The sequence below is a fragment of the Pseudonaja textilis genome, chromosome 5 (genome assembly GCF_049901715.1).
Source record: "Pseudonaja textilis isolate UNSWEBS1 chromosome 5, rPseTex1.2, whole genome shotgun sequence".
Taxonomy (NCBI): Eukaryota; Metazoa; Chordata; class Lepidosauria; order Squamata; family Elapidae; genus Pseudonaja; species Pseudonaja textilis.
Genome location: NC_141994.1, coordinates 17,822,388 through 17,844,488, shown reverse-complemented (window position 1 = coordinate 17,844,488; position 22,101 = coordinate 17,822,388). Strand labels below are relative to the sequence as shown.

The 22,101-nt window shown below is 39.9% G+C and overlaps 1 protein-coding gene across 9 annotated transcripts; it reads right to left on the bottom strand.

The window, feature by feature from the left end:
- Window positions 1-479: 479 nt before the first annotated feature.
- Window positions 480-21,959, bottom strand: SIRAL2 (SIR2 antiphage like 2). Of its 9 annotated transcripts, none has more exons than XM_087934204.1 (11): window positions 18,641-21,959; window positions 18,305-18,369; window positions 16,498-16,604; window positions 12,782-12,844; window positions 11,405-11,657; window positions 9,603-9,824; window positions 6,206-6,334; window positions 4,838-5,123; window positions 3,667-3,699; window positions 2,302-2,385; window positions 480-1,223 (listed from the first exon to the last, which is right to left on the bottom strand). In XM_087934204.1, the coding sequence occupies exons 4-11, from the start codon at window positions 12,826-12,828 to the stop codon at window positions 1,195-1,197; spliced, it is 1,083 nt and encodes a 360-aa protein (XP_087790330.1). In that variant the 5' UTR covers window positions 12,829-12,844; window positions 16,498-16,604; window positions 18,305-18,369; window positions 18,641-21,959; the 3' UTR covers window positions 480-1,194. The 9 variants fall into 9 exon arrangements, with proteins under 9 accessions (XP_087790330.1, XP_087790331.1, XP_087790329.1 ...); XM_087934205.1 differs by having other exon boundaries at window positions 18,681-21,959; XM_087934203.1 differs by having other exon boundaries at window positions 18,686-21,959.
- Window positions 21,960-22,101: the final 142 nt, after the last annotated feature.

Sequence of the window (22,101 nt, the reverse complement as noted above, 5' to 3'; positions counted from 1 at the left end):
CTGCATGTATGTCACTGTTTATCATTCTGGTCACTATAGAATAAACTGCCATTTGGGGGCATTTCAAGGGAACCTTAATCTAGTTTCACATGAATATCTATAGACAGTGTGACATACTCATTGGAGATTTCAATTAGTAGTTCTTGATATAGAATGAAGTTTGTCCACTGTATACACTTGTATTTGAAGATTATTAAATAAAACAATTCTAGCTTTCAGATATCAAGTTTCCTATCTGCTATGAGTCTTTTCTATATGGAGAACTAAACTTTATTGCAAGTTGGAATGAAATTTACCATCTAATTTCATAGTAACATAAGTTTAATGTTTATTATATGACACTGAGACACATAATTTTTATTATGTGGCACTGAGAAACATCTTGCATAGGTAAAGGATGCATTATGCTTTATATCAGTTCATCAACTTTTAATTGTTGGTTTCTTCAGATCTAATAGATGCACAACAGAACATCTCTGAATTATATATGAATTTATTTATTCAAAAACAAAGAAATTAACGCACATCAAATTTCACATTTTGTTCAAGTTTTTTTCTTCAAGAATTTACAGAATGTATAAACTTTATTACATTAGCACAGCATTTCTCAACCTTGGCAACTTTAAGATACTGTATGGGGACTTTGTCCCAGAATTCCTCCCACCATGCTAACTGAAGAATTCTGGGAGTTGAAGTCCACACATCTTCAAGTTACTAAGATTCAGAAACACGACTAGCATTTCGTCACTGATCTTTTGCAACTGCCTGCATGAGAACTCCCAGTACTATGCTAGGAAAACTTGAAGAGTTCTTTGCCTAGACACATGGAATGTTACTCAGATTGGGTGCCTTTTTCCTCACAAGGTGTCATGTAGCCCTTTGAGGGAAGGAAAAGGCTTCCTGTGCTTTAACTTACAGTGCATGGACTGAAATAAGATGAGAGGAGTCCAAAGTTACAAACTAAATGCCACTTCATAGGCCATAGCTCCCTCTTTTCCAAGACTTCATCCCTGAGATATTTAGAAATCTGTTCTTCCTCAAGAGCAGCTATGAAATTTGAATTATTGGATATGATATGGATCCCCCCCTCCAAAGCAGACTTTGTAAGAAGTCTCCACCTATCCGTTATTTGACTCCCAGCAGATGCAAATGGCCAAAGTAAGGAGTTGTTTCTTGAGGAGCAGTCTGGTATGGTCACAGAAGGACACCACCTTCAGCGGGATCTGTTTAAAACAACATAAAAGTCAGTTTTGTTCCTCTCGGCCCACATGATTTAAAATAGTTTATCATGCATAACCATAGGAGAAAGGAGTGCTCTCAGTTAAACCAAGTCAAATTTAGTGAATTAGATGTGCAGGGCTCAAAATTTGTTCCACCCCCTGTCATCTCTGACTACTGAGTGCTCCTGAAATCAGGTTTTTTTCCTATTAGAATGGAATAAGGAACACTGAAATCTTAAAAATGTCTCCACCCCTTAACAGTGACCCTCAGACTAGAACACAGTGCATTGTTTTCTTTTTTGTACAAAGCAAGGCATGAAGCAATTCACGCCACTCATGATTTACAAAAGGAAGAAAGACGTTAATTGCAAAATGACCCAAAAGCCAAACAGAACAATCAGTAAGTAGGTCAACATTATGCAATTCTTGCAGAGAATTGCAAAATCTAAAAAAGAATTAATTGGACTTTCAAAACAATCATTCACTACTTAAGTTTTTTTAATGTGTTTTTTCTCTGTGTACACACAGTGTCCATTCTTTCAGCATGTCACTGTTGCGCAATAGTTCTGGCTGTTCCTGACATGTCAGAAGGTAGCGTGGAGAAGATCTACTCATTCAAGATCTTGACCTATGATGACCACTCCAGAGTTCTCTCTTGTCTCCAGTGCTGATGTTTTAACATTTACATGAAACTGCACCCCACTCCGCTGTTCCCACCTCAATATATATCAATAAATATTGGGCTGATCTTAATTGTTTTGCACAGATGGCTAAATCACTTTGATATTTCTCACACCATTATGATGACTCCTGTTGGTGTGAGAAATACTAATGAATTTTGGACCATGGCAATACAACCCTTGAGGAAACCTCACACATGCTACAAAGGACATAATACAACGATCCCCACAGCTCAGTATGGATAAGGCTAAGGTGTAAAGCTGCCCTGCCCTCCCAAAAGTAAACTCAGAGAAGGCTTTCCAAATACATTCAGATGCCTTTCTGGCTGCCCAGTGCAGGCAGTCTTTGACTTACAACAGTTCAAGAATACAAATGTACAAGAATACTGAACAATAATTACCATCCTTCAGGTGCCTAGCCTTCTTGGCTCGGTCATTCCCACTCTCTCCTAACCTTCTTTTTGTGCAATCTGCACATGATGGCCCTGCAGGAAGAAGCGTTACCAACATTAATGACTTGTGATATGTAATTCTTACCCTATCCACAAGAGTAGAACAGAGACTCAAAGAGTCAAAAATATCACCAAATGGTGGTGTGGGTTTTTTTGGTAGTCAATTCAGCACCAAAGCCGGTATAATGTTAACAAAGCTTCATTTTACTTGAGGTGAAAACCAGTGGTGTCCATGGGGAACATCCAAATCTGCAAAATGGCAGGTCTATAACCATCATCTCACATATTTTGACACCCCACTGCTGACACTCCTGGAGAATTTTTTTTGAAATACACCTTCCCCCAAACTGATTGTACACCCTTAATTAGCAGCAGGATCATTGGGAGTCATATAGCTTTACATTTTGTCTCTCTTAATTAGTACGTACTTGCCTTATCTAAGAAAAAGCTCACAGACAAAATCAGTAGAATTGCTTTGTTATAACCAAGAACGAAGTTGTAGATTTGTTTATATACAGATATCAATGTTCTTTGATCTTCCCTCCTGGCTTTAAATTCTAGGTCTTCTTCTGCCTTTACAAACGGATACTCTGTTGGTATTTTGGTAACTAATCGAACCCCAATGCTAATAAGTATGTATACTTTCATACTTGAAAGACTGATGTCAGCCTTACCAAGTCGACTAGACAGGAAACGCAGCCAGATAAACTAATTCTACTTTAATACTTATCCATGAATGAGGTTTTTTAAAAATAGTTGAATTCTTCCTCTTTTCCCCTCTGTTCAGGATAGCCTCATCCTTTAAGAAGTTATTTGCTTGTTTGTTTTGAATTGGAAGGGGGGCAAAAGGGACTTTGTACTTCAGTAAAAGGCAATATTCTTCTGGAGACTTAAGAACCAACTCCAAAAGGCCCAGATCAGTCCCTAATATAGCGGAAAAACTGTCTGGAACAAGCAGCTCCATGCTGCATGTTTTATGTATGTATATATGCATGTACTTAATTAAATTTATTATAGCCACCCATTCCAGCAAGTTCTGGGCAGCTTACAAAATCTACTACTAAATTAAAATCATTAAAGACATAAAACAACCATTGAAACACAGCCTCCCCCTTATTGCTAAGCATCCATTGTAAGCAAATTTTCACTTCTGCTACAGAACAAAATAAGTTCTATTGCAGTCAATGAAGTCGTATAATCAAATTCAGGTTTTTAAGAGCAAATTGCAAGAGGGGGATGTGGACATGTCTAAAGCCCCATACCAAGAGATTTGAAATCATTTGAAATTTGAAGAAATATGTGAAATATATATACCCCAAACTGTTGTGCTATCCACCCTGTCTGCATCTGGAAAAAAGAAGAAAATTAAGCAATGAATTAACCTGGATACAATTGTTTAAAATATGCCTTTATGGATTTTTTTTAAAAAAATAACAGTAAACCATATATACATCTTGTGTTTTCAGTTTCATTAATAACTTAATTCTGTTTTATTGTAGTAACACTTCCCATAGCAAGGAAAGGCACAGAAGTTGATAGAATGTTTGTAGTTCAGGTTGAAATATAGGTCCTTGGTGCTTTTTGAGCTTGATTATTTTCTTACAGACATTTAATTACCAAATTAGATAACAACATCAGTGCTGAAAGAGAAAAGCTAAGAGCAACCAATCTCAGCACCAACGACCCCAAAGAGACACTCTTGGAACAATAGAATGCAATGAGGAGAATAATTAAATTTTAGCATTTCTCCTTTGTGATGCCAGTCGTCCTTCCTTCCTTCCTTTCCTTCCTTCCTCCCCTCCCCTTTTTCCTTCTCTCTCCCTTCCAAAAGTGGATCTAAATGTAAACAAATAATATACTGCAATGTATACTTTGACCCAAGACAACATTTTAAGCAATAGAGATTTGTAAGACTTTGGGTACCACAGAATGGTTGGCTTGTGTTTAATATGTTAATGTGTTTAATATGTGAATCAAAGCAGATCTGCTCAAAAAAATCAAGATGTTGGCAGCCACAGCGTAATCGAAGCTTTGCCTATTATGTGCGTTGTACCCATTGCATCTTTACTTTAAAATTAGGCATTGATATAATCAACGTTAGTTGAAAAACTCATTTCTAAGTTGACAATGATCAAAGAACATAAAATGGAGGAGCTGCGTAGATACATGACATCCTTATTTTATAAGGAATTTGTATCGATGCAATCTCCCAATTTTTCAACTAAGTAGCATTTTATTTATTTCACAACATTTTCTTTAAGAACATTTATATAGACAGCCAACCCATTCTCAGTGACTCCAGGCGGCTTACAAAAATAAAAACCCAATATAAAAGCAACAAAAAACTATCCCTCCCTCCTGCCTTGGCAACAACAGTCAGTCAATCAAATAAACTCCATCCCATAATTAAAGGTTAAGGTTAAAATATATTTTAAAGTCGCACAAGCATGCAGAACGGTAGCCCAGAGATCTTTTCATACATCACCTGGACTTCTTTGTTTACAGATCTGTGCCGTGAGATCCTGGAGGTACCCTGGGAAATGTTCAAAGCAATCCCCATAGGATACGACTTTTATGCCATGCACAAGCATATCGGCCTGCAATTTAAAGAACTGGTCTTCATTTTCTTTCCGCACCAACATATAATGTTCTAGTTCCACTTTGTTTTTAACCGTGTACAGAAAGAGAGCTTGAAAGATTTGATCACGCAGGGTCTCCCCACAGCCCACAAACAAAAAAGATTTCCTCCGGTATAGGTTCTGTAGTGCTTCCTATAAATAATAATAAAAAAAACCAAGCAGTTATTAAAACTAAATGTGTCATGAACTGTGGATGCTGACCTCATTTGAGATAAGTTGGCAAAGTGCAAGGCATACAGTAATCTTAGGCTGAGGAGGCTTTAGCTAAGATCTCTCTACTGAGTTAAGCTCAGGGACAGCTCACTGAGGAGTCAGTCTATCCCACCCTGATTTCTAGGAAGCTGTGAAAGTAGATCCACAAGTTCTCCCATGTCAGCCAAATGCTTCTCAGTGTATGAATCTGCTCCACAGCAACTGCAGTGAACGTAAAGCTTTAACTCAGGTTTCATGACCCAACTTGTTTGTGTCAGAATAGAACAGAACAGAAAAGAATAAGAATAAGAATAGAATAGAACAGAACAGAACACTTTATTGGCCAAGTGTGATTGGACACACAAGGAATTTGTCTTGGTGGAAATGCTCTCAGTATACATAAAAGAAAAGATACAATTGTCAAGAGTCAAGAATCATAAGTTATAACAATAATAGTCATAGGGTACAATAAGCAATCAAATCATACTAGGAAACAGTCAATATAAATAAGATAAGATAAATGTATTGTCATTGTACTCAGAAACCTGAGAACAATGAAATAAGGTGCTCTTTCACAACATACAACTGAACAACACCAAAAGACATACAAATAACAATGTAAAACAAATTAAAACAAATCATAAGGATACAAGCAACAAGGTTACATAAATGGATCATTGTCCTAAGAGGATGCATAAATGCAGTCCATCAGCTATTTCCAATTCTCAGGGTAGTTTTGAGGCACTGCTGATCTATAAGCCTGCATAGTTCAACAATAACAATAGCAATAGTATTAGTACTTGGACTTCTATATCACTCTGAGAGTTTTACAACATCAGCATATTGCCTGCAACAATCTGGGCTCTCATTTTTCCGACATCGGAAGGATGAAAGTCAACTTTGAGCTGGTCACGATCGAACTGATGGCAATCGGCAAAGTTAGACTGCAATACTGGATTCTAACCACTGCAACACCACAGCTCCTCAACAAAAAAGCCTGTCTGGCCTTTGGATCCACATACCATTACTTCGGGGTCTTGGGTTACTTCCTGATATCCTGAGGGATCCAGCACCATTCCGCAGGGATCAGTATACAAACCATGAATATGAAGGACACCATATTTGAGGTGTCCTTTTGCCCACTGGAGAACCTGAGGAGAGACCAGTTGTTCAGTAACACAACTTGCAGAAAGAGACCAAGCCCCAACGGAACAAAATATTCATACATTTAGATGGCAGAGTTGTTAAGGCCTTGCTTGGTTGCTTCATATAGAAACCACAATGAAGTCCTATATTTCATGACATTGTCATTCAAAGGTCAATTTATGCAATTTGTAAGATGATATTATGGTCCTCATGAGGACCTCCTCACTGTGGATGCCCAGGTAGTAGAGTGCAACATTAGGACAGTGTTTCTCAAATTTAGCAACTTTAACAGGAGAGGACTTGAACTCTCAGAATTCCCCAGCTAGCCATGCACTGCCTAAATAAGGAGCAATGTTCTTTACCATCTTATTGATGGTATCTCCATTTCCAACACTTGGATCTTCAAAGAAACAACCTTCTCTAGCTGCTTAAAAATTAAGATTTGTAAAGACTTTCAACCAATGACATTAAAAGGGCATTAAGAAAAACAATTATATAGTTATTTAGTAAATGACACGCCTTAAAAAAGAAAGAACATTGTGTAATGAAGAATATATCTTTTTTTGAAGACAATAAGCCAGGGATCCCCAAACCCTGAGCCGTGGCTGACTAGCAGCCCGCGGCCTGTTTGAAACCGGGTCTCACAATGGGCCGGTACATGAAGCTCCACTCACATGAGCAGTGAGCCAGTGTTCACACACACTATGCTCCGTTTGCACTCACGCCCCTCCATGTCAGGCCGCCACGCTGGAAAGACACTGCTGCTATGGGGGAAAAAGGAATATGGCAAAGAACATAACCTACCTTTTTCCCCAAGTTGGTTCTACCCAAAATACCAGGTGCCCACAGGGTACTATCAAAAAAGTAAAACTGGATCAGATCCAGTTTGAGCTTCTTCGGTGACAGACTGAAATCTGCGATCGTGCGTAGTTTCAATCTGTGCTCGCCGCTGGAGCGCGCCAAGCCGGCTGGTTTTGGAGCTAAGCCACCCCGTAGAGGTGGTGAAGAGTGGGGAGACTGCCAGCAGGGTCAAGGAGAGCCGCATCTCTCCTCCCCAGCTGGCCATTACTCCCTTTCCCAAAGGCGGTTGTAGCGGTGGTCAGAAATGGCCACCTCAAGAAAAGAACTCGACCGGAAAAGAATGTGCAGGAGGAAGATAAGAAGAGAAAGGTTTTGGCTGATCGGGTTGAACTGGAAAAACAACAATACAAGGTACCCTAGAATTTGAATTATAAAGAACAACATTGTTTCCAAAGAAGACTTTGAAGTGGTGAATGAGAGAGGAAGGGAAAGGATTTGGTTTTTTTTCTTTTCTTTCCTATAGTGACAACTAAGAGATTTAAGGAAGAAATTGGCAAAAATCCACTTTGACAGTAACAGGTATTTAAGCTGAAAATAAAATGTCAAAGGGATAATAAAGATCTCTGGATTCTCAAAAACTTTTAAAAGAAGGGAAAAAACAAAAGGGTGGGATCTGGAAAAAGGGAGGAGACCACGTGGAAGTGAAAGGAATTAAGAGTGAAATTTTAACAAGATTCCTAAAAGATACATTTTAACTGAAACTTGGTAACAAGATAAGAGAACCCCAGGAAGAGGAAGTGGAAAAAAGAAGCAAGAAGAAACAGCTTTGGATTATTTGGATTACTTGGTGATTTTTGGATTTTTGTCTGTTGGATCTAAAGGACTAAAATTAATAGGGTGGTTGTTTAAAAGTTTTTAAAATGGTATCACTCTTGGAAGAATTGAGAATGGAACTTAAAAAACAGAAAGGAAGAAGGAAGAAGGAAGAGGTTCTTTTGGCTTCGTATTTCAATTTTTAGAAATAGAGATCCTGAACTATGAGAAACAACAAGAAATGCCTGTAGAACAAGAAGGGCGGGACAAAGAAGAAGCCATCTTCAATGACCAAGTATTTCTATGTGGGGAAAAGAAAGGAAAGGGGGGGAAAGAGAGTGAAAAATTTAAGATCCGAAAAAACAACCCCAAAAAAGAATCGTTTGAAAAGTAATTATAACATGAGGAAGAAACAGAAGAGAGAATCAGAATTAGAGATAGAAGGGGTCAAAAAGGGAAGGGAGAAGAAGAGGGAGAAGAGGGAAAGGAAAAGAAATTATAAAGGACAGAACCAGGACATAAACAGGAAAAACGCACAAGACACAGAGATAATGGGTGAAAACTTAGTTGAAAGGGGGATTCTGCAAGGGTACATAAGATAGTATTGTTATATTAGAAATAGAAATGAACTTTGAAAATAAGAAATAAATGTGATTAAAATGATAGATAAAATACTCATTGTAATGTAATGTAATGTTTAATAAATAATGAAATAAAGAGAATGAAATTAGGAAAGGAGGGGAACATTTTAATTAAATGTGTTATAAAAATTTAAGTGAAGAGGAATATGAAAGAAACATGAAAAAATTATGGAAATATTGTAAGTGTTCCTAGAAGTATGATATCCTATTGAAAAGGAATGTTAAAGATGTCAAAGATTATAACTAACATTAATGATAGAGCTGAATTGGAATAGAATAAGTATTTTATTTATTATTGTTATATATACTGTATATTTTCTCTTTAAGAACTTAGTGCATATTTTAAGAATGTACCAAGCAGAATTCGACTGGAAGTTATGTGTTATATTGAATGTTATAATTGTAAAGGCATAAACTGAAGTTTAAGTAAGAGTTGAATTGATAAAAATTAAAAGATACAAAGGTGTCATACTCCAATTAGTAACTACAGGAGAAAATTTTGTTTAATGAGAAAAGAAAATATGAAATTGAAACAGGACAGACAAAAGTATAAATATGATGACTAGAAAGGTATTGAAACTTAGAATATATATATGAATTTAGAAAGGAATGAGATAATTAAAAGTAAGATTGAGAAAACTAAGGGAAGGAAAAAACTGTTGAGAAAATGTTAAAATAGTAGTAAGATATGGATTAGAATACAAAGATGAATATGAAATTGAATTTGTGTCTGTGTGGAGAAGTGATAACCCGGGACCATGCTATTCTCAAAAAAAGAAATTTCACTTGTATTATGTTTTGTGAAAGCCCAAATAAAATTTTTATATATAAAAAAAGTAAAACTGGCAGCTGTTACTATGATGCACATTAGAACAGCACAGATCGGATTGCACCTTTGAGTTGCCATTTTTACCTCTTCACATCTTTGTCCTTATCCATTTTGACAAAATCTGAGAGAGGCCAACCTTTCACATTTTCAAACAGAAGCTCACACCTGTATTTATTAGGGACACCATACCTTGTCTTTATCTTTCAGGTCAAGCGATTCCATAGCTTTATGCTGCTGTTGCCCAAAGATCTCAAGTAAGTTGTCATAGTTGGTGGTGAGTACCATTGTGCCCCGTTCCATTAGTTGGAGGATGGACAGGAGGAGAGCAGGATGCTGAATGTGTTGGTCCAAGTTGTCAAACACCTCCATCAAACAGTCCTGGAAAAAGTTGGGCTTAGCATCCCCTGTGCGCTGCAGAAGGAAACAGAACAGCTTCAGGGAAATCGAATGATGTACATCTTAGAATGATGATGTACATCTTTGGATGATGTCTGGAGCTGCAAAACATTTCCACACTGGACATGAATTATAGAAGTTATAGAATAACAGAGTTGGAAGGGACCTTGGAGGTCTTCTAGTCCAACCTCCTGCCTAGGCAGGAAACCCTACACCACTTTAGACAAATGGTTGTCCAATCTCTTCTTAAAAACTTCCAGTGTTGGAGCATCCACAACTTCTGGAGGAAAGTGGTTCCAGTGATTAATTGTTCTGTCAGGAAATTTCTCCTTAGTTCTAGGTTGCTTCTCTCCTTAATTAATTTCCACCCATTGCTTCTTGTCCTGTTTTGGAGAATAGATTGACTCCCTTTTCTCTGTGGCAGCCCCCGAGATATTGGAACACTGCTATTATGTCACCCTGGTCCTTCTCTTCACTAGACTAGCCAAGCCCAGTTCCTGCAACTATTCTTTATATGTTTTAGTCTCCAGTCCCCTAATCATCTTCGTTGTTCTTCTCTGCATTCTTTCTAGAGTCTCAACATCTTTTTTATATTGTGGTGACCAAAACTATGTTCAGGGCTACTCTCCACTCTTCGGATCATCTTATCCCCTGAAACTTTCAACATGCAAATCTGATTCTTCCATTGATGGGCCAAGAAAATATGTCATTAGGACAGTCTTTTTTTTTTCTACTTTAGGAGGGAACTGAAAATATTTATTTTCACCTGGGCACTTAAGAGAATTCTTAGAGGGCATTTTCTGCTAGTGGTTTTTAATGATTGGCTAGGCTGCAGTTTAATGTCCTGTTAGATTAGAATTTGACTGATGGAATAATTGCAGGCGTCTGCAAGACCCCTCGAGCCATAAAATGAAAATTGACAGCACGCCAGTGTTTTTGTTTCGGTAAGAAAGATTGCAATCCTATGCAAATTGTAATCTTGTCTGGAGTCAGTTTCGTAGCTGCCTTTCTAGAATAAAGCTGTTCCCACAATTGGGTATGGATCACCCCATGCATCTATCCCTCACTAATTATAGGTAGGCAAGTGAGGGAGGAGGCAGAAGATTCAGAAGTGTGCACCTTAGACACTGAACACTTTTCTGTGGGAAGGAGATAGCAACCCCCTTGCAGAATTACTTTTGCTGCTTGGCTAAACTCAGGCCAGAAGAAACCCTTATTTGTCCAAACATAAAATAGCTACTTGTCTAAGTAGGATATTTTTGGTTGAGAGACAAACTGGAAGTAAGTGCTGGTTTTCAGCAAAACCATCATAAAATTTGAAATTTTATGATGGACACTGCAAATGGCTGTAAATGCAATCACACTGTCATGTGCCCAAAATTCTGTGACTGTGGAAGGAGCCTGACTGCAGGAATTTTGATTCTGGATCATACGTTTCCTTTCCCTCACTGGTTTTAACTTCAAAGAGTCACTAAGTCATCAGTCAAGGACGATCTACAATGGAAAGCCTGACCAGGGATACAGATCTATTTACATCTTCACTTTCAAAGCAGGAATAACATTCACTTCAGATCCCTTATCTGACAAATGCTCACCGGTGACATCTTTCGGATTAAATCGTGTGCAACCACAAGCAAATCTCGGTCTTTGGACACTTTCTGGCGGAAATCGGCTACATCTCCAGGATGTAACACTTCTAGCTGGTCAGCGGCTTCAATGACTGCTTCAATGCAACTCCGCCACGAACACAAGGCTGGAATTCCTGGTGCAACAGCAGCACTCACCCCGGTTCCAATTACTAGCAGGAGTTCTTGGGGCTGCTTCCGTATAAGGCTTTTCAAAAATTTCCTAAAAGAGAAATCCAGTAAAACTCTGTTTTTGGATCACAACTGCTATGTCTCTAAAGTAGACAGTCACTTGATTATAGATTAAAAATATCTAATCCCCTATCAGGAACAGAACGTCACACTGCAAAATAATTATGAGATTCTGGAATTAACAATGGAAATAACTTTTGGAGTTAACCAAGCCATCCAGGGCTGTTAGGAGTAGAGATGGAAACGCCGGGGGTGGGGGTAGGGATGGAAAAATTGGGGAAAAACAGGGTTTTCCCAAAAACATTTGGAAAAAAATGAGGTGGGGGGAAACCTGTTTTTTTTTTCTTCTCATTTCGTCCATTTTTTCCCCCAAACTTTGGAAAAAGATGGAAAAAACCAGAAAAAAATCTATTTCCCCCCCAATTTTGGTGTTTTTTCACCAGCCTTTCCCATCTCTAGTTGGGAGGGAGGGAGGGAGGAAGGGAGGGAGGGAGGGAGGGAGGGAGGGGAGGAAGGACGGAAGGAAGGAAGGAAGGAAGGAAGGAAGGAAGGAAGGAAGGAAGGAAGGAAGGAAGGAAGGAAGGAAAACAACTAGGATGGGGAAAAACTTTGCTGGAGAAACAAATACTAGGTGGAGCTTCCCATTTTAATTTTACCCTTGAGCTAAAAGGAGAAAAACAAAGATTACAGTAACTTTAAAGGGTGCCAAAGTTGCCCTTATTTTAACAAAGCAAAATGATTTTAGGCGTAATCAACAGGATTAAAAGAATGGGCACAGTCTTGATTTATATGGAAAAAGGACATGTTAAGAAGCAAGATTTTTAAAAAGGAGGTTTCTGCTTTTAGGCTCAAGGAATATCCTCTTGTGCCAAACAATTGGATTATTATGGAAGGGTGACAGTAGCGAGACAAATAAAAAAGAGAGCAGAAAGGTGTTCTGCCTAGGAAAGGTGCTTTGTGAAATTATCATCAGTAATCATCTTCCCATAGAGGGGTCAAAACCCTGAAATCCTGCCCCACATCATCACACATAAAAAAACAGTCAGTCCTTCAACTGCATGGTTGTGACTGCCATTTTTTATTTTATTTTTTGACACACATACTCCATTCCCAGGACACCTATTATCAAGTTTAACCTTTTGTTCATTTATTTACCTTGATTTTTGCTCACTTTTAAACGTCGTCTTCTTTGAGGGCTCCATTCTCTGTCTCCGCTTCCTGTGAAGTAAGAATTGCACGGAGTCAGGAGTTTTTAATGAGCAGCTACACCAACTGACGAGATTAATTTGATTAAAAACGTAGTTCAATAAAATTCAGACAAAGCAATTTGGACAACCTGGCAGGAACCTCTCCTGGATCACAGCTCTCTTCACCAGGCTGCCAAACTGAATTCCCTTTTCTTTCAAACACCTGATCTGTGCATCACTGCACATGCCAACTTGCAGATTTTGACACACAAATAACCCACAAAGGTACCCCTGATACAGATCAACTCCAGAACATTGCGTGTCAAAGAAATAATAGCAATGGATATTACTCAGAAAAGATTGTCAGCGGTTTCTGAACTTCAATATGTAAACACTTCAGAGATACTTCCGTGCCCCACGTTTCCCAAAGAATATATTTAATATCCATTGCAATCATAATAATTACTCTTTACAGAGGTTGAGTTTAAATCAGAGGTCTCCAAACTTGACAACTTTAAGACTTGTGGACTTCAACTCCCAGAATTCCTCAGCCAGCATAGCATAGCTGGCTGAAGAATTCTGGGAGTTGAAGTCCACAAGTCTTAAAGTTGCCAAGTTTGGAGATCCCTGGTTTAAATGAACAATTTAAATCGTGAATAAAATTCTACAAGAACAAAAGCCAGTTTAAATCAATCTCCTATTGACCCTTTGTTTAGTTTTTAAATAATGATCCTGAATTAATCATTCATCACCTACTACTTTTACAATTCGATTACTAACAAATGTTTAAATACATTTAGAAACAAAAACTATACAGCAACCATCTCCTTGAAGTAACCACTTTAGCTGAAATTAAATCTGGAGATTCCCACAGAGAACGGAAGATATGGAAAATAATGGGATATTCCTTTCCGCAGTGAAAAGAAAATCAGCAAAGTTTGCTGTTTGCTTTTTCATGATGGTTGTGTTTTTGTGATCTTATAGGAAAAGATGCACAATAATCCTTCCAAAAAGAAGGACACTAAGACTCTAACGCAGTGTTTCGCAATGTTGTCATCTTTAAGATATGTGGATTTCAACTCCAAATCTTCCCTAGATGAACATGCTGGCTAGGGAATTCTGGGAGTTGAAATCCTCACACCTCAAAGGTGTCAAGGTTGAGAAATACTGCCATAGAGACACACTCTGTTGTGTGAGAAACCACATTCCAGAAATAAGTAGAGCCAGGACAAATCACAAATATTAACCCTATCATTAATGATAATAAAAATCAGTTGGCTAAAAAAAAAAGGTATCTCAAGAGGGGCATCTGCAGGGAAATGTCATGAAAATTAAGAGTTAGTTAAGAGAAAGTTAAGCCTGCTAGATGCATTGCACAATCGCTCAGGAATTGTTTTGGTCTGCTTGTTTCTGCAGTTGATTTAAATTTAATTGACTCCGATCTGAGGCTATTGCATGTACGATACAGCTGTATATAGTGTCCTCAAAGAGCCAGGTTTTTTGGCATGTCTTTGGTGCCACCAAAACAACCCTCTGGATTTCAGTAGTTGTTTGACCTTCTTCCTTGCCTAAGCCACTTATCTCCCCCACCCGAAAAAGGCATTAATATGAGAGAAGGATATGAATATTCATATCTTCTCTGCCTTGCTCCTGATAGAACAGTAAAAAAGAAGAAAAAAGAAAGAGAACAGAAAAAAGATAGGAAAGGATAGAGATAGATCACTGCCCTAACAAGAAAAGAAACGGAAGGAGAAGAATTCCAATTGATATTGTCAGCTGTTCGTCCGATATTGAGGGGGTGAACGATAAGATATCAACTCACTCGTGTAGCTTCAGTGAAGTTTTTATTCATCTCCCACACCACAACAACAGGTAACAGCGATCAAATTATGTTTAAAGTCAGCTCTGGGTTTCGCTGCAACCCAGAGCTGTATTTATACATGTTATGCTTTGGATAACAACATAATTACTATAGCCACCTTCCGGCTGCCTTCACTGCCGAACATCCGGCATCCTTAAATTAAAGAAACATGGCCACTGCACCTTTTCCCTGCTCGATGAGTTCATGTACCCCCATTTGCCTCGTATCATTATTACAACACCACCTCCTTGACATCCAGCCATGAATCATTATTATTGTACCACTCCTTGTCAGGAAGCTGATGTCAGTCATTTGAAGAATATTCATCATAACATCTATGTGGTAACACAATCAATGTAAGGCAACTAAAAGACAATGGTCATATCACATCCTGGCTGTCTCGGCTCCAGTCTGTTCTTTATATAGATATATTAGATATATTATATTACAATATAATATATAGATATATTAGAAATTGGGTTAAATTAATTTGCCGTCAAAGTTTAACCTTCAATCGATTCTCTTTTTTAATGGGGATATCTACATCCACTGCTTCTTTAATCTGCACCCTGAATTCAGAGCTATTTAAAACTAATCTCACCTTCTGGTCATGTAACAAAACTATTGATAGGATCATTTAATTTTTATAATCAAAGCTTGCACAATTGTTGCCATAGTGTTCATTTTATCTACCAGGAGATGGCAACTGCAAAATTCAGAATTACTAGATGACAGTTAAGATATAAAGAACATTTTGCCGGCATCTTGTGGTCATTTTAGGATTTGCAGTCCAAAAAACTGAACTTGATTTTGCAGTCTTAGAACTTAAACTTATAGAGCTGGAAAGGACCTTGGAGGTCTTTTAGTCCAGTGGTTGCCAACCGGTGTGGCGGAGACCATTGGCAGTCCGCGAGAAAATTTTGATGCTCCGCAGAGAAATGTCCTCCTAAAAGCAATTAATCCAGGGTGCACAGGAACACAAGGCCCACATGGCCCGCCCCACCGCTAGCCCCCACCCTTCGGTTGAGCACAAACCTTACCTTGTAGTAGAGCCATGTGAGCCAGAACTGGAAGGTAAGACCAACGGCGGGGGAGGGAAATCCACCCCAGGGTGGCTTGCTGACGTTGGTGGGAAAGTCGGTCCCATATTCCAGAGCTGCAGTAGTCAGAGGACTGGCCCTTTGGTCATCCTGGAGTAGCTGCTCCTCCACCCGGGTGCACCGGCCTGCCATGGACTGGAGCAGCTGCTCCGGGATGACCAAAGGGCCAGTCCTGTGACTACGGCAGCTCTGGAATATGGGACCGTCAGCAAGCCACTGTCAGTCAAAATTCATATTAGTGGTCCATGGGATTTAAAATTATGAGTTCGGTGATCCCTGAGATCCAAAAGGTTGGTGACCCCTGGTTTAAAGGTTTAAAATTTGGGGGGATCTGTTTCGCAAGGGGAGGGAAACTAATATTATTGTAATATATTAATCAACATTCAACTGGGGGGATAATATGTGTGTATGTATTCATTTTAATGCCCTTTTAAAATGTTTGTTTTGTGTTTTTCCTTTGTTTGTCTCTTTAGAACAAATCTGCTGTTTTGTATTTTAACTTTTTTTTAAATAAAATAAAAATAGACAGGGAAAGAAAAGGAAATTTCTCCTTGTTCTAGGTTGGGTGTCTCTTTGATAAGTTTCTCTCTGTTATGTATCGTCCTGCCCTCATGTGCTTTGGAAAACCGGCTGACTCCCTCTTCTCTGTGGCAACTCTTCAAATATTGGAAGGCTGCTATCATGTCACCATCCTGTCCTATTGGCAAGCTACCCTTTACCTACCTTATCAGAAAAGGGAGTTTCCAACAACGGAATCAGCAACTGAAGGCAGGATTTGTTACTTGTTTCTTTCGACCGAAGACAGCTGCCACTCGGTCTCTGGCAAAGCTCTGGAAGCAACAGAAAAACTAAGATTTCAAAGCCAAGAAAAAGGAGGATAATCATTCTTGAGTCGAAACAAAAGCTGGGTTCACACATCTGTCTTCTGTCTCTCTCTATAAAAGTGAAATATCACTCACGCATCATCACAAAATCTCCAGAACCGTAAAGCCTACAGACTTGAAATTTGGCGCTTATGTTCCTCTTGGCTTCTAGGTGCTCACTAAGAAAGGATTTTTCGAAATGACCATCAGAGCATTAGTATTTCCTATATTATTATTATTAACACGCTCTGATGCTAAGGAGTTCTACTCCCGCTCCCCACCTGAAAAGAAATCTGTTCCAAATGCAAAACACAAGAAGAGGAGAGGAGTTTCCGTTTCCGTTTTACTTTCAGCACTAAGAAACTTTAGTACAGAACAGTTGAGCTAAGCCACGCCAAGGCTCCTTATTGTCTCCTTCTTGCTCACACAGCAAATATTGTGTATATTAAAGTTGCCAATTTGGGGTGGTGGGGTGGTGGTGGTCTAAGTGCTAGTGCTAGATAGGCAGTGATAGATGATAGACAGACAGACAGATAGATATAGATGATAGACAGATAGATGATTGACAGACAGAGAGGTAGGTAGAGATAGATAGATAGATAGATAGATAGATAGATAGATAGATAGATAGATAGATAGATAGATAGATAGATAGATAGATAGATAGATAGATAGATAGATAGATAGATAGATGGATAGATCGATAGATAGATAGACAGAGAGAGAGAGACAGAGAGAGACAGACAGACAGACAGACAGACAGACAGACAGATAGACAGGTAGGTAGGTAGAGAGATAGATAGATAGATAGATAGATAGATAGATAGATAGATAGACAGACAGATGATAGACAGATGACAGATAGATAGGCAGGTAGGTAGTAGGGAGGTAGAGATAGATAGATAGATAGATAGATAGATAGATAGATAGATAGATAGATAGATAGATAGATAGATAGATAGATAGATGATTGACAGATAGGTAGGTAGGTAGGTAGATATAGATAGATGATAGATAGATAGATAGATAGATAGATAGATAGATAGATAGATAGATAGATAGATAGGATACAGACAGAAGACAGATAGATATGCCCCAAAGCACTTCTGCTCCCTCCTGTTTCTCTCTCTCCCTCCCTCCCTCTGTGTGTGTGTGTGTGTGTGTGTGTGTGTGTGTGCGTGTGTGTGTTGGGAGGGGGGAAATCTGGGCTCATCCGGGGGGCAATGCAGCCAGTTGTAACAGCTTCTTTGCCAATCTAGTTCAGGGTTGTGCGCCCAGAGTCCTTGTGTCAAACCAGAGCCCCTTCCTTTGGATCGGGGTGTGAACCTTGCAGGTAGTCCTCAATTTACAACAGCTCATTGAGTGACCATTCAAAGTTACAACATCACTGAATTAAAGTGACTTATGACCATTTTTCACACTTATTATTACCGTGGCAGCATCCCTACGGCCACCTAACCTAAAATTCAGACATTTGCCAACTGATTCATATTTATGACGATCGCAGTGATCCTGGGGTCCTCTTTGGAGACCTTCTGACAAGCAAAGTCAATGGAGGAAGCAAGATTCACTTAACAACTTCGTCACTAACTTAACAATTGCAACGACTCACTTAGCAACTGGGGCAAGAGGGGTTGCAAAACAGGGCACTTAAAAAAAAAACTCACCTCACAAACGTCTCAGTTAGCAACATAAATTTTGGGCTCAAGGGTGGTCGAAAGTTGAGGACTACCTGTATTCCAGAGCAGGACAAGAGGGAGTAAGGAACCGAAAACCGCCGGACCCAGGACAAGCCGCCCGGCTTCCCACTCAGACAATCCTCCCTCCCGTGGACTTGCTCCCCAGCGCCGCAGGGTTAACTCTCTTTTCCCGCCGGCCGGCCCTCCGGTCCCCGCATCCTTCCTCTCCCTTCCGAACCCCGCCGGGGCGTCAACTAAGGGCGTCCGCCCGCCAAGGCTCTCTCCAAGGCCGCACCGACGCCGCCCGCCCGCCCGCCAGCTCACCCGCCGCGCCCGGGACTCAGCGCGCCTGGCCTGGCCTGACCTCACCTCACCGCCCGCTAGTTCCGAAGGTCGCCGGCCTGGCCGGCTCCAGCTGTCCGGGTGAAGAAGGAGGGCAGGAAGGCCGGGCGGAGCGCAACCCCGGCCGGCCCTCCGCCGGCTCCGCCTTGCCTGGCTGGAGAAGCACCCAGGCGGAGGGAGAGAGAGAGAGAGAGAGAGAGAGAAAGAGCGCGCAAAGGGCGGCAGCGCCGGCGGAGCTACGGTTGTTACAGTCTCCTCCGCGGAAGGGCGGTGAAGCCGCGGAGCTTCCCTCGAGAGACGCTCCAGAGGGAAGCGAGGCCGCCGCTGGACCGGCCCCGGGCTCGAAACCGCGCGGAGGCAGAAACGGGCTTGGATCTCCCGGGGGCGCCTCTTGGTGAATGGAGCCTATACTGCATTAGCGGCGATGCTCCTGGTTACTGGGCCCTTCTTCCGGCATAGACTTCCCAGGGATCTCCTGGTGGTCTCCTATCCATATACAGGGAGTTCCGACCCTGCTTTGGATGGCAGATTATTGGGGGTGGGGGGGACGGACGGGACGGGACGGGACCCGGATTGTAGGCTGTACTAAGAGGTCTGAAAAAGGATCCCAGAGAGGAAACCCAGAATGGTACCAATACAATCAGCTTGGACATGGAGTCACCAGTCATTTCACGGATGTTATTTCAAAACTTTGAGCAGGCTCAGATTTTGTTACTACTGGGAGATCACTGAGAAATCTCAGGCCTGTGTTTTTAAATAGTTTTCTTTTTAGTTCGTTTAGCTTTTTAAAAGTTTCAAAAGACTTCTTAAAGTTTAGTTTAGCTTTATTCTTCTTACATAGACCTAGATTATTATAGCAGTTTTATAGTGTGTATATATTTATATACTATAAATTGATGCTGTAATATATTTATACATACACACATACACTATAATACACACTATATACATACATACACACAGACACACACGTTATTGTTATTATGTATTGTTTTTTAACAAATTAATGTTGATAAAATTCAGTGAATTTTAAACAGAAACAATTGAAGGACAATAAAAGGAAGAATAAAAAGCCAAATAATATTTAGTAAGAAAATACCAGTTTGATATGAGAAGGATAAAAAAAACTGGACATTGTTAAACAGCAAATTATAGCAGTGTCCATAATAATAATAAATTATTAGATATAACTGCGGTGTTGTACAGTATAAGCAGAATAACCTATTTATGACAAAGACATGATTTTATCCAAGCCTGAACAAGAAAAGAACCATACTGAATAATAAAATAATGAGGAAAGTTTACAGCTAGAATGTAGTATTGTCAAAAAAAGAGATGAATGGAATGGGTGGCATATGGGAACCTGAGAAAAACGCCACAATTTTTACTTTTTATAAAAAGTATTTATTTATTTTTAATCTATCTTTAATTATTTTTATAAATAGCTCAATGAACATATCTAACACTCTTCCTTCTCCTGTGAGGTGGGTTGGGATGACCCAAAGTCACCCAGACACCCAAAGTGGAACTAGAACTCACCATCTCCCAGTTTCTAGCTTTGTGCCTTCACCCCTAGGCCAAATGGTTAAGAATTGGACAGCTCCAGGAATAGATGAGCTGCGTAGTTTTTGACTCAAACATTTAAGTAAATGCTGTATTTGCAAAGAGGAGAAATAAGCGACTGGGGTACCGTTGGTAAGATTTATCTCCTGGTAAAATATTACTATTGTCCTGACCCAGGCTTCATAAACCGTAATTATTCATAAACTTGTTTTAAAAACAAAACCTATTTTATTGCAGCGCTAGGAATTGTTTTCATTCCCAGCCAGAATTAATCTCAAACAGTCCCCCAAAATAAGTACACACCTTTTAGTTCAGTGAAGTGCTGCCCAAAACAGAAGTATCAAACGAACTAGAAAAGAAACCAACCGAAGTACAAGAAAAACCAACCAAAGTTCAAAGAGCTTCCAGGATGACTCGGAACCAATCAAACTACTTTGCTTCCTGCAAAGGTTTCATCATCTTGGCCTGAGTTTTATCCCTTATGGGAGGGGCAATCACCTCCCAGCCTTACTCCTGAGTCACCCCTTTTGTTTCAGCTACTCTCGTCTTCTAGCAGCTCTGTGCATATGCACACTGGGAACAGGCTCCCCTGGAGCCTCTGCCTCAATGCTGCCAGACTCCGAAGGCAGCATCCCACTCCCAGATGGTCCTGGACTCATCTCTGCATCAGATGCAGGACCCTCATCCGAGTCCTCTCCAGACTCCCTGACTGGTCGCCGTTCTTCTCCACTGTCTGATTCCGCTGCCGTCTGCACCGGCTGCCAGCGAACCACAACAACTATATTGACAAATGGTGAAAGTTGCATGCTAGAAACCAGGAGACTCTGAGTTCTAGTCTGACCTTGGACACAAAGCCAGCCAGGTGACTGCTCTAAGTAAAATATGGCTTCCAAAGCTGACACATGGGCCAGTCACTTTCTTTCAGCCTAGGAAAGACAATGGCAAATCACTTCTGAAAAACCTTACTGAGAAAACTGCAGGGACTTGTCCAGGGAATCTCTGATAATCAAAAACAATTAAATGGAAAGAAGAAAAAAGGATCACAGACAGGGTACTGTATGAAATCAGACAAGATAATCTAAACTTTTGGCTGGTATAACAGATGCCCTACAAGATAATCTAGAAAACAATAGCCTGCTACCAGCCGAATAGAAAGAAATAGACAAAACCCAGAACAAGTGTTGAAGATCAGGCTCTAATTGATAAAATGGTTTTGGAAAATTGTAAGAGAAGAGTATGTTGCTCTGTCTGATTCTAAGACGCTACGAGATTATTATCACACAACTGGATTACACAAGACTTGGTTGGGAAACATTGGAGGGAGTAATCACATCAAGAAATATGTTTCAGAGACAGTGAGCTTGTGGAAAACACAACTGATAATGGACAGTGAACAAATGGGCTGAGATAAATATCAGCACTACGCAATTCTATACAGGCCGACGTCATGTTCCATGAGGCAGCCTCAATGGCTTCTACTCAGCATCTGTGATGAAAGTCTGACAACTTAATCAGCCTCTGCGCTTCATAGAGATGTTCTTTGAAGAGGGATATCGAAAAAGGGACTGGGAAGTATATAGATATTGCCCACTAGGAACTGTCCAAATTAAGAGACGTTAATTTTAGCGATGTCTGGTAGAATCCATGAGAATGTCATTGCCCAAAATATTCATCAAAAATAGATAATTCATGTCATATTTGCAATGAAGTGCCTCCCCTATGGACACCCATAGTTAAATATAGTCTTGCTTCACTTTTGTAGAACTTTTGTAGGCAATTAGAATTAGGAACTTGGTTAGGCCCAGTTTTACACAGAATTCTTTCATATTTTATGTATAAGCCTACCAAGCTTTGCCACCCTAGTACATTTAAAACAAGGG

Excerpts from the sequence above, each read along its gene's own strand:
- SIRAL2 (XM_087934204.1), bottom strand. The coding sequence starts at position 12,828 with ATGGAGCCCTCAAAGAAGACGACGTTTAAAAGTGAGCAAAAATCAAG. Across the intron at positions 9,825-11,404 it reads TAATCCGAAAGATGTCACCG|CGCACAGGGGATGCTAAGCC; the intron begins GTGAGCATTTGT and ends TTCCTTCTGCAG. Across the intron at positions 2,386-3,666 it reads GGATAGCACAACAGTTTGGG|GGCCATCATGTGCAGATTGC; the intron begins GTATATATATTT and ends TTCTTCCTGCAG.